The sequence below is a fragment of the Chlorocebus sabaeus genome, chromosome 13 (assembly GCF_047675955.1).
Source record: "Chlorocebus sabaeus isolate Y175 chromosome 13, mChlSab1.0.hap1, whole genome shotgun sequence".
NCBI classification, from domain to species: Eukaryota; Metazoa; Chordata; class Mammalia; order Primates; family Cercopithecidae; genus Chlorocebus; species Chlorocebus sabaeus.
Genome location: NC_132916.1, coordinates 57,083,840 through 57,098,952, shown reverse-complemented (window position 1 = coordinate 57,098,952; position 15,113 = coordinate 57,083,840). Strand labels below are relative to the sequence as shown.

Genomic DNA, 15,113 nt, shown 5'->3' with positions numbered 1-15,113 from the left:
TGGCTTTTTTCTTCTGCCATTAGTTGGCATAAAAACAAGCTAGAGCTGAGATTTTCCCTTTCCCCATGTTAAAGATTAGAGTGGCTGGGGTTGGAATTTTTCTTCCCCTAGGTAGGTTAGGCTCTGGTAAAATACTTTACCTTGAGGGCAGGCTTTTATTTAGAAGAACAGACCAGAACTCTCAAGGTTGTCCACCCTGAGCCTCCAGCAATTCGTCAATTACAGTTCAAGTGACCCCATGGTACTGGCGCCAGCCATAGAGGACTCTGCTCCCAGTACACTCTTACCCTCTGTGTTTGCCTGTCTCTTCAATTTTGAGGACCGCAGTTTGTCCTGTGATCTCAGTTCTCTGATGCATCTTAGAAAAGTTGTTGATTTTTATTTGTTTAGCTTTTTTCTTGTTGTGAGCATGGGAAAAATGACTGCCAAGCTCTGTATGAGTTGGACTAGAAACTCCATGGGAGATTCAGTATTTTTAATCTAAGAAGGGCAAATAAGTAATTTTTTAACTTCTTGGCAACTCATCTCAGTTTTAACTTTTATTTCAGTGCTTCCTTTTATAAATTGTTACATAATAATGACATCTGTTTGTGAAATATGTGGTATTGCCACCCACCTGGGCATGAAAAGGCCCTAAGAGGTCAGCAAGCAGTCAGAGAAGCTGGTGTTTACCGGAGACTCAGGAGGACCAGCCAACCACAACCGCTGGGTTACCTTGGCAATTGCAGAATAAATACATTATAGTTACTAAAGTAAAAAATTAGATAGGCGTGTTTGCATATTGAATTATGAAAATACCATTCAAAGACAAACAGATCTAAAAATAAAACGGAAAAACATAAACACTAATTCTGTAAATATTACCCTTAATGCACAACTGAAACAAAATTTGCCAACTTAGTATCAAAATCTACGAACAGTTTTTCTATTTGTTATAATTTCCCTCTCCTCGCTCTGGATCTCCCTCCCCAGCTCTCAGTATTTTATTTTATTGTTTTTGCTCTCATTCTTTGTACACCTCTGTTGCCTCTGTGATAAGCAGCTTCAAAGTTGGTTCCTAATGTTTTATTGGATAGAATACAGCAAAAGTGATGAAGTGTTGCTTCCCCGATTACATTACGAAGCATCCATGGCTTCCTTGTCAAGTGGGTTCACTTGCTCTCTGGGAATCTCTCCTCTAAGGGAATCCAGATACCATAGTGCTGGCTGCCCTGTGGTGAGGCTTGCATCACTAGGAACTCATGTCTCTGGGCAGCAGCCAATGAGGACCTGAGCCCTGCTGTCAGCCACATGAGGGAACTTGGAGCTTGGAAGTGAATCCTCCTGGAGTCAAGCCTTGGTGTAACTAGACTTGGAGGCTGCTTGACTGCAGCCTTGTGAGAGAGACTTTGGGCCAGAGGCACCAGCTAAACTGCCCCTGGATTCCTGACCCACAGAAAGTGGGAGATAATGTATGTTTGCTTTTTGAAGTTGCTGAATTTGGGGATAATTTGTTATATAGCAATAGAAAATGAGTAACTCTTTTGTATTCCTCTTTGTCCTGGCTTCCCCATTTTGAGGAAACAAAAGCAAATCAAAGTGTAGAGCTGAAATATTCACATGAAAATAATAATAGAAGTTTTAAAGTTATTTGAACGTCTATGTGCTGACATTCCAAAATATATGAATTCCAAAAATTTATAAGTTGAAGTCCTAACTGCCAGTATCTTAGAATGTAATCTTTTTTGGAAACAGGGTCATTTCAGATCTAGTTAATTAAGATGAAGTTATACTGGAGTACAGTGGGCACTAAATCTAATGGGTTCTATGATTCAGTCTCAGTCTTTTAGTGGCCTGTACCCCTGGGTTTATGACCTTCACTTGACTTTTTTCTTCTGCCCTTAGTTGGCATAAAAACAAAGCAGGTGGATCACCTGAGGTCAGGAGTTTGAGACCAGCCTGCCCAACATGAAAAAACCCTGTCTCAACTAAAAATACAAAAAGTAGCCGGGCATGGTGGCAGGCACCTGTAATCCCAGCTACTTGGGAGGCTGAGGCAGGAGAATCGCATGAACCCGAGAGGTGGAGGCTGTAGTGAGCTGAGATTGTGCCACTGCACTGCAGCCTGGGTGACAAGAGTGAAACTCCGTCTCAAAACAACAACAACAACAAACAACAACAACAACAACGATAAAAGAAACTAGAGCTGGGATTTTCCTTTTCCCCATGTTAAAGATGAGAGTGGTGTCCTCATAAAAAGGGAAAACTTGGACACAGACACACACATGGGGAGAATATCATATGAAGAGACACAGGGAGAGGGCAGCCATCTATGGGTCAAGGAGAGAGGCCTGGAACACATCCTTCCCTCACCGCCCTCAAGAGGAACCAACTCTGCTGACACCTTCCTCTGCGACTCCTAGCCTCCAGAACCACGAAACAATAAATTTTTTATTTTTTACACCACCCAGTTTATTGTATTTTGTTAGGCAGCCCTAGCGAAATAATGTACATACAGTTCTTGATTTACTCTTCTCAAATTACTGCAATAAGGGAGGGTCCTTTGTTAACTAACAATGCTGTGAAATCATAGAGTTTTCTTAATCAACTTCCATAGTTTATTTTTAAGGTACTAACTCTGGACACCACGTGTCTTCTCTCTATAAATACCAGGACATGCTCTGTTTTTCAGCAGTCATTGGACTTCAGCATGACTACTCAGCTGCCAGCTTATGTGGCAATTTTGCTTCTCTATGTCTCAAGAACCAGCTGCCAGGACACTTTCACTGCAGCTGTTTATGAACATGCAGTGATATTGCCCAATGTCACCCTAACACCAGTGTCTCGTGAGGAGGCTTTGGCATTAATGAATCGTAATCTGGACGTTTTGGAAGGAGCGATCACATCAGCAGCACAGCAGGTACCATCTCTACCATCTCTGCAGTGTACTGGATTCTATGAGAAAGGAGGGGGTCCTAGGAGACAGGGCCAGTGTCAGGGTCCTTTACATTATTAGATGCCATATGTATCAGAGGAGCCAAGAACCTTTATTTTACAGTTAGAATTCTAGTTTCCTCTCAAAATTAGAGCAAGGACACTACCCTAACAGTAAGAACAAAGTTAAGAAAAGAACAATTTGCTCATTATCAAGAAGCAGCAGACCTTTGAGGAACTGGCCATAAATTCAACATCTTTGTTCCCTTTTTCTGGTACAGATGGAGGATGGAGGATAAATGGATCAGGGACCAGGTGCTATTTTTAGAGTATTAGTGGCCTTCATGTACTCATGTGCTATTAAGGGTTTGCAGGTTTTGGAATAAATTTATAATCTGAAAACAAACAAGTTTTCAATTCCTTGCCAGCATGCATTATATACTTCATACTTCATTCTAATTACAAGATAAAAGTATATGTAATGCATTGTGAGTCCTTAAGTTGAGTGAAGGTTTCAGTTTCAAGTTAATCATACAGGATAAATTGTGGTTTATAGGAATATTATTGTAAAAGCTATTAATCGATTAGGTGTAGACCAGGGATATATGAAGTGTGATAAAAGTCATGGATAAATGTGTATTACATATATCCACAAATATGTATTCTTTTGTGTTGTTGTTGAGACAGGGTTTCACTCTGTCATCCAGGATGGAGTGTAGTGGTGTGATCACCGCTCACTGCAGCCTTGACTTCTCGGGCTCAGGTGATTCTCCCACTATAGCCTCCAGAGTAGCTGAGACCACAGGTGCGTGCCTCCGTGCCCAGCTAAGTGTTGTATTTTTTGTAGAGATGGCATTTTGCCATGTTGCCCAGGCTGGACTTGAACTCCTGACCTCAGGTGATCCACCCGCCTCGGGCTCCCATAGTGCTGGGATTACAGGCATGAGCTACTGTGCCTGCCCTATGTTCTTATATATACTAATATTTAAAAGGTTATCAGGAGTTCTGATGTTCTTTTTCACCCTTAGTCCAACTATTTCCTTAAGGGTCACAGAGCTTTTTAAGGTGACTCTCTAATCAGAAGGTGCCCAGGTTAGCTCAGGCAGTACTTGCAGGCATGGCACAGTTCAAGTAACCAGTTTGTGGCTCCTCTTTTTCTGAGAAGCAGGAATCATGTTTGCAGGGGAAGGCTGGGGCAGAGAAGGAAACAAACAGAGCATTTATTAGTCAGTCCTGACACAGGCACAATTATCAGCCAAAGTTCAAGGAGAGGCTTGGTTCCAGGACAAGCTAGGTTTATAGTTAACAACTGCCATAGGAAACAACAATGGCAGGATTAGAAAATTAAAATGCTTGACTAAGTCGGGCACGGCAGCTCATGCCTGTAATTCCAGCATTTTGGGAGGCTAAGGCGGGCGGATCACCTGAGGTCGGGAGTTCAAGACCAGCCTGATCAATATGGAGAAACCCCATCTCTACTAAGAATACAAAAATTAGCCAGGCGTGGTGGCAGGTGCCTGTGATCCTAGCTACTCATGAGGCTGAGGCAGGAGAATCGCTTGAACCCGGGAGGTGGAGGTTGCGGTGAGCCGAGATAGTGCCATTGCACTCCAGCCTGGGCAACAAGAGCAAAATTCCATCTCAAAAAAGAAAAGAGAGAGAGAGAGAGAGAGAGAGAGAGAAAATGCTCCACTAGAAGCCTAAACCTCACCATTATGTAACATATCCATGTAACAAACCCGCATATGTACCCTCTGAATCTAAAATTAGAAATAAAGAAAAGAAAAGAAAAATGAAAAGAAACAACACTGCACTGAAAAAAAAGGAAATTAAAAACCTTTGGAAAAGAAAATAAATTATAAAAATATAGAAAACAAAATAAGATTTAAGGGGCGTGGGGGGAAGCCCAAATAGTTGTTACTCTGCCACTCAGTTCCTCAGCTCCTTTTGCAAGTCCCCCTTTTGATTAAGGTGCATTTTTAACAGGGTGCGCATATTATTGTGACTCCAGAAGATGGTATTTATGGCTGGAACTTCCGCAGGGACTCTCTCTATCCATACTTGGAGGACATCCCAGACCCTGAAGTAAACTGGATCCCCTGTAATAATCCTAACAGGTAAAGAAACAACTTGTGAAAAATTCACTAGTGAATATCACCTTGATTTACTGGGGAAAATTTTGTTGATGATCATTGCATAGATCCACGATCAACTCTTAAGTTTCAGTATAGCTTATTTTTCATCTACTATGGGTATATTTACTGGGAGAGTAAATATGAATTATGAAGTCACAGAAATAAAAGCTAGAAGGTAACTTAGAAATCATCACATTTGGGCTGGATGCGGTGGCTCACGCCTGTAAATCCAGCACTTTGGGAGACCGAGGTGGGTAGATCACGAGGTCAGGAGATCGAGACCATCCTGGCTAACATGGTGAAACCCTGTCTCTACTAAAAAAATACAAAAATTATCTGGGTGTGGTGGTGGGTGCCTGTAGTCCCAGCTATTCAGGAGGCTGAGGCAGGAGAATGGGGTGAACCCAGGAGGCGGAGCTTGCAGTGAGCCGAGATCGTGCCACCTCACCGCAGCCTGGGCGACAGAGCGAGACACAGTCTCAAAAAAAATAAAAATAAAATAAAGAAAATAAAGAAATCATCACATTCAATGTGAACATCTCTGGTCTCTGACTCCTCATCAGTGAACAGAAAAATATTTCCCTGTGTGGGTCTGTGATTTGAAAACTATATGAGTAAATGGCAAAATAGAGTCACATCGGTTTAAGATTAATAGTTTTCCTTTCTCATTGATAAGATAGCTGGTAAGATTAATGTAGTAAAGTCCTTAAAGTATAAACTGATTGTAACCTAAGAGATGATATGTCAGGATTGTAAGTGGTTTAAGTCAGGTCTAGACTAAAGAGATATTAAGTATGATGAAAGCAGGACTATTAATTTTAATGTAAGGAAACCAACATCTTATACACCTAAGAAAATCATGTCGGTTCACATACTTCTTTCTGAATACACAAGGCTAAAATTGTTTTAGGAATTCCTCTTTTGGAACTATTCTCAAAACCACACAATGCCAGTTAGAATGGTGATCATTAAAAAGTCAGGAAACAACAGATGCTGGAGAGGATGTGGAGAAAGAGGAATGCTTTTACACTGTTGGTGGGAGTATAAATTGGTTCAACCATTGTGGAAGACAGTGTGGTGATTCCTTAAGGATCTAGAACCACAAATACCATTTGACCCAGCAATCCCATTACTGGGTATATACCAAAGGATCATAAATCATTATACTATAAAGACACATGCACACGTATGTTTACTGTGGCACTATTCACAATAGCAAAGACTTGGAACCAACCCAAATGCCCATCAATGGTAGACTGGATAAAGAAAACGTGGCACATAACACCATGGAACACTATGCAGCCATATAAAAGAATGAGTTCATGTCCTTTGCAGGGACATGGATAAAGCTGGAAACCATCATTCTCAGCAAACTAACACAGGAACAGAAAACCAAACACTGCATGTTCTCACTCATAGGTGGGAGTTGAACAATGAGAACACATGAACACAGGGAGGGGAACATCACACACCAGGGCCTATCAGGGTGTGGGGGGCTAAGGGAGGGATAACATTAGGAGAAATACCTAATATAGATGATGGGTTGGTGGGTGCAGCAAACCACCATGGCACATATATACCTATGTAACAAACCTGCATGTTCTGCACATGTATCTCAAAACTTAAAGTATAATAATAATAATAATAATAATAGAAAAAAAAACACAGAAACTGGCTGGGTGCAATGGCTCACGCCTGTAAGTCCAGTACTTTGGGAGGCCGAGGCAGGAGGATCACCTGAGGTCAGGAGTTCGAGACCAGCCTGGCCAATTTGGCAAAACCCCATCACTACTAAAAATACAAAAATTAGTGGGGCGCAGTGGTGGGCACCTATAATCTCAGCTACTTGGGAGGCTGAGGCAGGGAAAACTGCTTGAACCTGGGAGGCAGAGGTTGCAGTAAGCCAAGATAGTGGCACTGCACTCCAGCCTGGGTGACAGAGCTAGACTCTGTCTCAAAAAACAAACAAACAAACAAACAAACCCACAAAAACTACTTACAGAGACACCTTGATTTTGATAAGATGGATTTTGACAAATTCCAGTGTTATCTATCATAATCATGTACTCTATTCTTTTTTTTTTTTTTTTTTTTTTTTTTTTGAGACGGAGTCTCGCTCTGTCGCCCAGGCTGGAGTGCAGTGGCTGGATCTCGGCTCACTGCAAGCTCCGCCTCCCGGGTTCACGCCATTCTCCTGCCTCAGCCTCCCGAGTAGCTGGGACTACAGGTGCCCGCCACCTTGCCCGGCTAGTTTTTTGTATTTTTTTTAGTAGAGACGGGGTTTCACTGTGTTAGCCAGGATGGTCTCGATCTCCTGACCTCATGATCCTCCCGTCTTGGCCTCCTAAAGTGCTGGGATTACAGGCTTGAGCCACCACGCCTGGCATACTCTATTCTTATTTAATTGTATCATAATTATTTATTATTTAATCATGTCATATGTCAGTGCTTTAGTTTCTAGAAGGCAAGCACTCTATTATTACTTCCACTATGAACAGAATTGACTTATTTCCAAATGGCCTTTCCCTACAACCTCATCTCCAAGGGCCTCCTGAACATCCCCACAAGGATGTCCCATTCAATTCATTTCAAGGAACCCAGTCGCCCCTTTATGTTTTCCATCAACTAATGATGTCTGAATTTCTTGCCTTCTTAATTCTCTCACTCTCTCTACTTTTTTTTTTTTTTTTTTCGAGAGAGAGACTCTGTGTCACCCAGGCTGGAGTGCAGTGGCATGATCTCAGCTCACTGCAACCTCTATCCCCCAGGTCCAAGCAATTCTCATGCCTCAGCCTCCTGAGGATGACAAGTGTGAGCCACAACGCCCAGCTAGTTTTTCGTATTTTCAGTAGAGACAGGTTTCACCATGTTGGCCAGGCTGGTCTTGAACCCCCGGCCTCAAGTGATCCACCTGCTCGGCCTCCCAAAGTGCTGGGATTACAGGTATGAGCCATCACACCCAGCTGCCTTAATTTATTAACTCTGCAATTTTTTTTGACTACCTATTATGTCTAGACATTGTTCTTGGCAACGAAGTGAACAAAACAGATTAAAAATTCCTGTCCTCTTGAAATTTATATTCTAGTGTGGGGAGGTAATACATTTTTTAAAAAAAAGATAATTATCTATCTATCATCTATCTATCTTTATATAGATATCTTTCATCTGTCTACCTATCTACGATATGAGGTGGAAGTAAATGCTATGGAAAAAATAAAGTGGGGAAGGTGAATAGGGTGGCAAGCATGGGGCTGAAGTTTTTAAAAGGTCATCAGAGGGCATTGCAGTGAGATTTCAGTGAAGACCTGAAAGAAATGAGGCGACAGATCATATGAGTACCCGAGAAAAGTGCATTCCAGGCTGAGGGAATTCTAAATTCCAGGATCCTGTGGTGAGAGTATGTGTCTAACCTATGGAACAGAAAAAGGGTTAGTGTGGTTACAGTGATGTGACAGAAGAGGAGAAAAGCAGGACATAGAGGCAGAAGGGCAGGAGGATTGCAATGTAGAGAATAGATTCCAGGGTGTAGGTCACCAAAGAAGCAGAGGACAGTTAAAAAGCTGTTGTGATAATTTTGGCAGAGAGATGATGGTGTCTGAGATCAAGAGATGGTAGACGTTTAGGTATTGAGAAGTGGACAGATTCCGAATAAAGTCTGAAAGTAGCACTGGCAGGGTTTGCTGAAAGACTGGATGTAGGATGCGAGAGAAAGGGAGGACTCAATATCCTTCCCTGCTCTCATAGAATCAGATCTCATCCTATTGAGTATGTTTGAAGTATGCACAGAGTCGATTGCTTCCTCTTCTCATAGTCACTAAACTTTTGGGACCACATCACCTCTTAGACTGAGTGTTAAAGGAACAGGCTGTCATCACTCTTCTTTTTTATTTAATTAATTTATTTAGCATTTATATGTCATATCATTCCAGAAGGATTTGAAGTTTCTAATTATATCTAATATAATTAAAAATAGGATAGTTTAGTCTTAACAACAAACTAGAAACCATATGAATAGAGGAAGCAGTTGTTATGAGGCATCATGGTAAAGAGCTGCTCATTACAATTGGATATTAAGTATAGTTCTAAGAGTTTCTGAGCAGTTAAGAGAAGTACAATTTTGTTCAGACATTTTCATTGCATCATAGAAGAAAGTTTGCATATTTCTTCAGTGACAAACTATGTCTAATAACCTAACTTAAAGATGACTTTACTTATTCAACTTTTTTTGTTAATTATTTTATTCTTAACTTTCATGGATACATAGTAGATGTATATATTTACAGGGTACACGAGATGTTTTGATGTTTGTACACAGGCATGCAATGGTAATAATCACATCATGAAGAATGGGGTTTCCATCCCCTCCAGCATTTATCCGTTGTATTACTAACCATTCAATTATACTCTTCTAGGTCTTTTAAAATGTACAATTATTATTGATTATAGTCACCCTATTGTGCTATCCAATACTAGACCTTATTCATTCATTTTAACTATTTTTTTTGTACCCATTAATCTCACTTTCTCCCCCACCCCTCCCCTAACTATGTTCCCAGCCTCTGGTAACCATCTTTCTATTCTCTATCTCTATCTCCTTGGGTTCAATTGTTTGATTTTTAGATCCCACAAATAAGTGAGAACATGTGATGTTTGTCTTTCTGTGCCTAACTTATGTTATTTCACATAACCTAATTATCTCCAGTTCCATTCATATTGTTGCAAATAACTAAATCTCATTCTTTTTGTGGCTGCATAGTACTTTATTCTGTGCATGTACCACATGGTTGTTTCCAAATTTTGGCTATGTGAACAGAGTTGCAATGAACATGAAAGTGTAGATATCTTTTCTATATACTGATTTCCTTTTTGAGGGGCATATACCCAGCAGTGGGATTGCTGGATCATATGGTAGCTCCATTTTTAGTGTTTTGAGAAACCTCCAAACTGTTCTCCACAGTGACCGTACTAATTTACATTCCCACTAACAGCATACGAAGGTTCCCTTTTCTCCACATCCTCACCAGCAATTTTAACCGGTGCGAGATGATATAATTGTAGTTTTGATTTGTTTTTTTACTTTCTTCTTTTTTTTTTTTTTTTTGAGACAGAGCCTCACTCTTGCCACCATGCTGGAGTGCAATTGGTGCGATCTCAGCTCACTGCAACCTCTGCCTCCTGGGTTCAAGTGATTCTTCTGCCTCAGCCTCCTGAGTAGCTGGGATTACAGGCGCCCGCCACTACACCCAGCTAATTTTTGTATTTTGAATAGAGACGGGGCTCCACCATGTTGGCCAGACTGGTCTCGAACTCTGAACTCAGGTGATCCGCCCGCCTAGGCCTCCCAGAGTGCTGGGATTACAGGCGTGAGCCACCGTGCCCTTGTTGATTTGCATTTTTCTGATGATCAGTGATGTTGAACACCTTTTCATATGCCTGTTTGCTGTTTGTATAACTTATTTTGAGAAAAGTCTATTCAAATCGTTTGCCCATTTTTTAATTGGATTATTTGATTTTTTTCCTATAGAGTTGTTTTAGCTTCTTATATATTCCGGTTATTAATCCCTTGTCAGATGGGTAGTTTGCAAATATTTTATCCCATTCTGTGGGTTGTCTCTTAACTTTCTTGATAGTTTCCTCTGCTATGCAGAGACTTTTTACCTTCATGTGATTCCATTTGTCCATTTTTACTTTAGTTACCTGTGCCTGTGAGGTATTACTCAAGAAATCTTTGTTCAGACCAATGTCCTGGAGAGTCTCCCCAAAGTTTTCTTTTAGTAGTTTCATAGTTTGAGGTCAAATATTTAAATCTATAATTCGTTTTTATTTATATGGTGAGAGATAGGGGTCTACTTTCATTCTTCTGCCTGTGGATATCCAGTTTTCCCAGCACCATTTATTGAAGAGACTGTCCTTTTCCCAATATATGCTCTTGGCATCTTTGTTGAAAATGAGTTCACTGTAGATGTTTAGATTTATTTGTGGATTCTCTATTCTGTTTCATTGGTCTATGTGTCCATTTTTATGCCAGTACCATGCTGTTTTGGTTACTAGAGCTCTGTAGTATAATTTAAAGTCAGGTAATGTGATTTCTCCAGTTTTTCTCTTTTCGCTCAGGATGGCTTTGGCTATTCTGGATCTTCTGTGGTTCCACATAAATTTTAGAATTCCTTTTCTATTTCTGTGAAGAATGTCATTGGTATTTTGATGGAGATTGCACTGAATCTGTACAATGCTTTGGATAATATGGGCATTTTAACAATATTGATTCTTCCAATCCATGAACATGGAATATCTTTCCATATTTTGTGTCCCCTTCAATTTCTTATATCAATGCTTTACATACTTCATTTTAGAGAGCTTTCACTTCTTTGGGTAAGTTAATTCTTAGGTATTGTATTTTATTGATAGCTATTATAAATGCTATTCCTTTCTTGATTTCTTTTTCAGATTGCTTGCTGTTGGCACATAGAAATGCTACTGATTTTTGTATGTTGATTTTGTTGTCTGCAACTTTACTGAATTTGTTTACCAGTTCTATTAGTTTTTTGGTGGAGTCTTTAGGTTTTTCCAAGCATAGGATAATAGCATCTGCAAACAAAAATAAGTTTACTTCTTTCCTTCCAATTTGGGTGTCTTTTATTTCCTTCTCTTGTCTGATTACTTTAGTGAAGACATCTACTACTACGTTGAATAATAGTGGTGAAAAGGGACATCCTTGTCTGTTCCAGATCTTAGAGGAAAGCTTTCAGTTTTTCCTCATTCAGTGTGATACTAGCCATGGGTTTGTCATAAATGGCTATTATTGTGTTGAGGTATGTTCCTTCTATACCCAGTTATTGAGGGTTTTTATTATGAAGGAATGATGAATTTTATCAAATATTTTTTCAGTGTCAATTGAAATGATCATACAGTTTTTGTTCTTCATTCTGTTGATATGATGCATCACATCAACTGATTTGTGTATGTTGAGCCTTCCTTGCACCCTTGGGATAAATCCAACTTGGTCATGATGAATAATTTTTTAATGTATTTTTGCATTTGGTTTGCTAGTATTTTGTTGAGGATCTTTGCATCAATGTTCATCAATAATTTTGGGCTGTAGTTTTCTTTTTTATGTGTCTTTGGTTTTGGTGTCAGGGCAATACTAGCCTCATTAAATGAGTTTGGAAGTATTCCCTTCTCTGATTTTTGGAATAGTTTGAATAGGATTGGGATTAGTTCTTTAATTGTTTGGTAAAATTCAACACCGGAGCCATTAAGTCCTGGGCTTTTCTTTGCCGGGAGAACTTTTATTACAGTTTCAATCTTATTATTTGTTATTGGTCTATTCAGGTTTTGGATTTCTTCATGGTTCAATCTTGGTAGGTTGTATGTGTCTAGGAATTTATTCATGTCTTCTAGGTTTTCCAATTTATTGGTATATAGTTGCTCATAGTAATCTCTAATGATCTTGAGAATTTCTGCAGTATTGGTTATAATGTCTCACTTTTCAACTCTGGGTTTATTTGTCTTCTCTCTTTTTTCTTAATCTCACTAAAAGTCAATTTTGTTTATCTTTTCAAAAAACCAACTTTTTGTTTCGCTGTTCTTTTGTATTTTTAAATTTCAATTTCATTTATTTCTGTTCTGATATTTATTATTTTTCTTCTGCTAATTTCAGATTTGGTTTGCTCTTCTTTTTATAGTTTTTAAATGCATCATTATGCTGTTTATTTGAAGGTTTTCTTCTTTGTTAATGTAGGTACTTATATCTACAAACTTTCCTCTTAGACTGATTTTGCTATATCCTGTAGGTTTTGGTATGTTGCATTTCCATTTCCATTAGTTTCAATAAAATTTTTAACGCTCTTCTTAATTTCTTCATTAACCCACTGGTAATTCAGGAGCACATTCTTTAATTTCCATATGTTTGTATAGTTTTCAAAATTCCTTTTGCTATCGATTTCTAGTATTATTTCATTGTGGTTAGAGAAGATACTTGATATGATCTCAATTTTTTAAAAACGTTTTAAGATTTGCTTTGTGACTGAGCATATGGTCTCTCCTTGAGAATGATCCATGTGTGGAGAAAATGTTTATTCTGTAGCCATTGGATGAAATTTTCTGTAACTATCTATTAGGTCAGTTGGTCTATAATGCAGATTAAGTCCAATGTTTCTTTATTGTTTTTCCCTCCCGATGATCTGTCCAGTGCTGAAAGTGGGATGTTGAAATCTCCAGCTATTGTTGCATTGGGGTCTATCACTCTCTTTAGCTCTAATAATATTTCCTTTATATATCTATGTGCTCAAGTGTTAGGTGCATATGTATTTACAATTGTTGTATCTTCTGACTGAATTGACCTCTTTATCATTATATAATTAATTTCTTTGTCTCTTTTTATGGTTTTTGTCCTGAAAACTATTCTGTCTGATAAAAATATAGCCACTCCTGCTCCTTTGGTTTTCCATTTGCATGGAATATCTTTTGCTATCCCTTTATTTTCAGTCTATGTGTGTCTTTATAAGTGAAGTGTGTTTCTTGTACACAACAAGTCATTGCCTTTTATTTGTTTTTAATCCATTCAGCCACTCTATGTCTTTTGATTGGAGAGTTTAGTCCATTTACATTTAATGTTTTATTGTTAAGTAAGGAAATATCCCTGACATTTTGTTTTTTGCTTTCTGGTTGTTTTGTGGTATTGTCTTCTTTGCTTCCTTCCTGTCTTCCTTTTTGTGACGGTGTTTTTTCTCTGATGGTATGTTTTAATTTTTGCTTTTTATTTTTTGTGTCTCTGTTGTAGGTTTTTTGATTTGATGTTATCATGCAGTTTGCAAATAACAACTTATAATTCTTATTTTAAACTGATGACAACTTAACATTGATCGCATAAACAAACAAGCAAAAACTAATAAAAGCTCCATACTTTAACTTCATCTCCCATACTTTTTAATTTTTAAAATTTCTATTTATATCTTATTATGCTATCTATGCCTTAAAAAGCTTTTCTCGTTATTATTTTTGATTGGTTCATATTTTAGTTTTTCTACTCAAGATATGAGGAGTTTGCGTCACAATTATAGGTTATAATACTCCATGTTTGCCTATGTACTTACTATTACCAGTGAGTTTTGTACCTTCAGATGCTTTCTTATTGGTTATTGACGTTTTTTTCTTTCAGTTTGAAGAAATTTCTTTAGCATTTCTTATAGGAAACGGCAGTGGGTTCTTTTCTGGCCCACAGTGGGTCTAGAAATGCCACCCAGGAACTAAGTCTTGGAATTGAGAACTTTAGGATTCTGCTTGGTGCTTTATGTTACTGCGGCTAAGTTGGTACCCAATTTGTAAGACAAAGTCCTTTTACTCTTCCCTCTCCTTTCGTGAAGCAGGAGTCTCACCCCATGGCCACCACAGCTGGGAAGGTGCTAGGTCACACCTGAAGCCAGCATGGTACTGGGACTCACCCAAGGCTTGTAGTGAGTACTGCCTGGCTATCACTGATGTTTATTCAACGCCCAAGGACTCTTTAGTTAGCAGGTGATGAATCTTGCCATAACTAGGACCTTCCATTCAAGGCAGAAAGTTCCCTTACAGCCCAGTGTATGTCTAGAAATGTCATCAGGGAGCTAGGACCTGGGTTAGGGGCTTCAGTACTCTGTTTGGTGCTTTATTTTACTGTGGGTGAGCTGTTATCCAAGTTGCAAGACAAAGTTCTTTCTATGCTCCTCTCTCCTTTTTTAAGGTAGAGGGATGGAGTTTCTCTCTCAAAGCTGTGAGCTGTGCTGCCTGGAATTGGAGGAGGGGTGATGCAAGCACTCCTTTGACCACTCCAGCTGGTGTCTCACTAGGTTATGGCACTCCAAGGCTACTGGTTCGGAGCTCAGTACAGCACTAGGACTTGCCTAGGAATTGTAGTCCTTGTGGCTTAAATCAGTGGTCCCCAACATTTTTGGCACCAGGAACTGGTTTTGTGGAAGACAATTTTTTAATGGGCAGGGTAGAGGATGGTTTCTGGGTAAAACTGTTCCATCTCAGATCGTCAGACATTAGTTAAATTCTCATAAGGAGCATACAACCTAGATTCCT

The 15,113-nt window shown here is 39.2% G+C and overlaps 1 protein-coding gene across 1 annotated transcript in view; it reads left to right on the top strand.

The window, feature by feature from the left end:
- Positions 1–2,669: 2,669 nt before the first annotated feature.
- Positions 2,670–15,113, top strand: part of VNN1 (vanin 1) — a 34,420-nt gene continuing 21,976 nt past the window's right edge. Inside the window, exons 1-2 of the mRNA XM_008007009.3 lie at positions 2,670–2,899; positions 4,900–5,030. Of these exons, the coding sequence (XP_008005200.2) occupies positions 2,690–2,899; positions 4,900–5,030 (341 nt within the window). The 5' untranslated portion in view covers positions 2,670–2,689. The remainder of the gene's footprint in view (positions 2,900–4,899; positions 5,031–15,113) is intronic.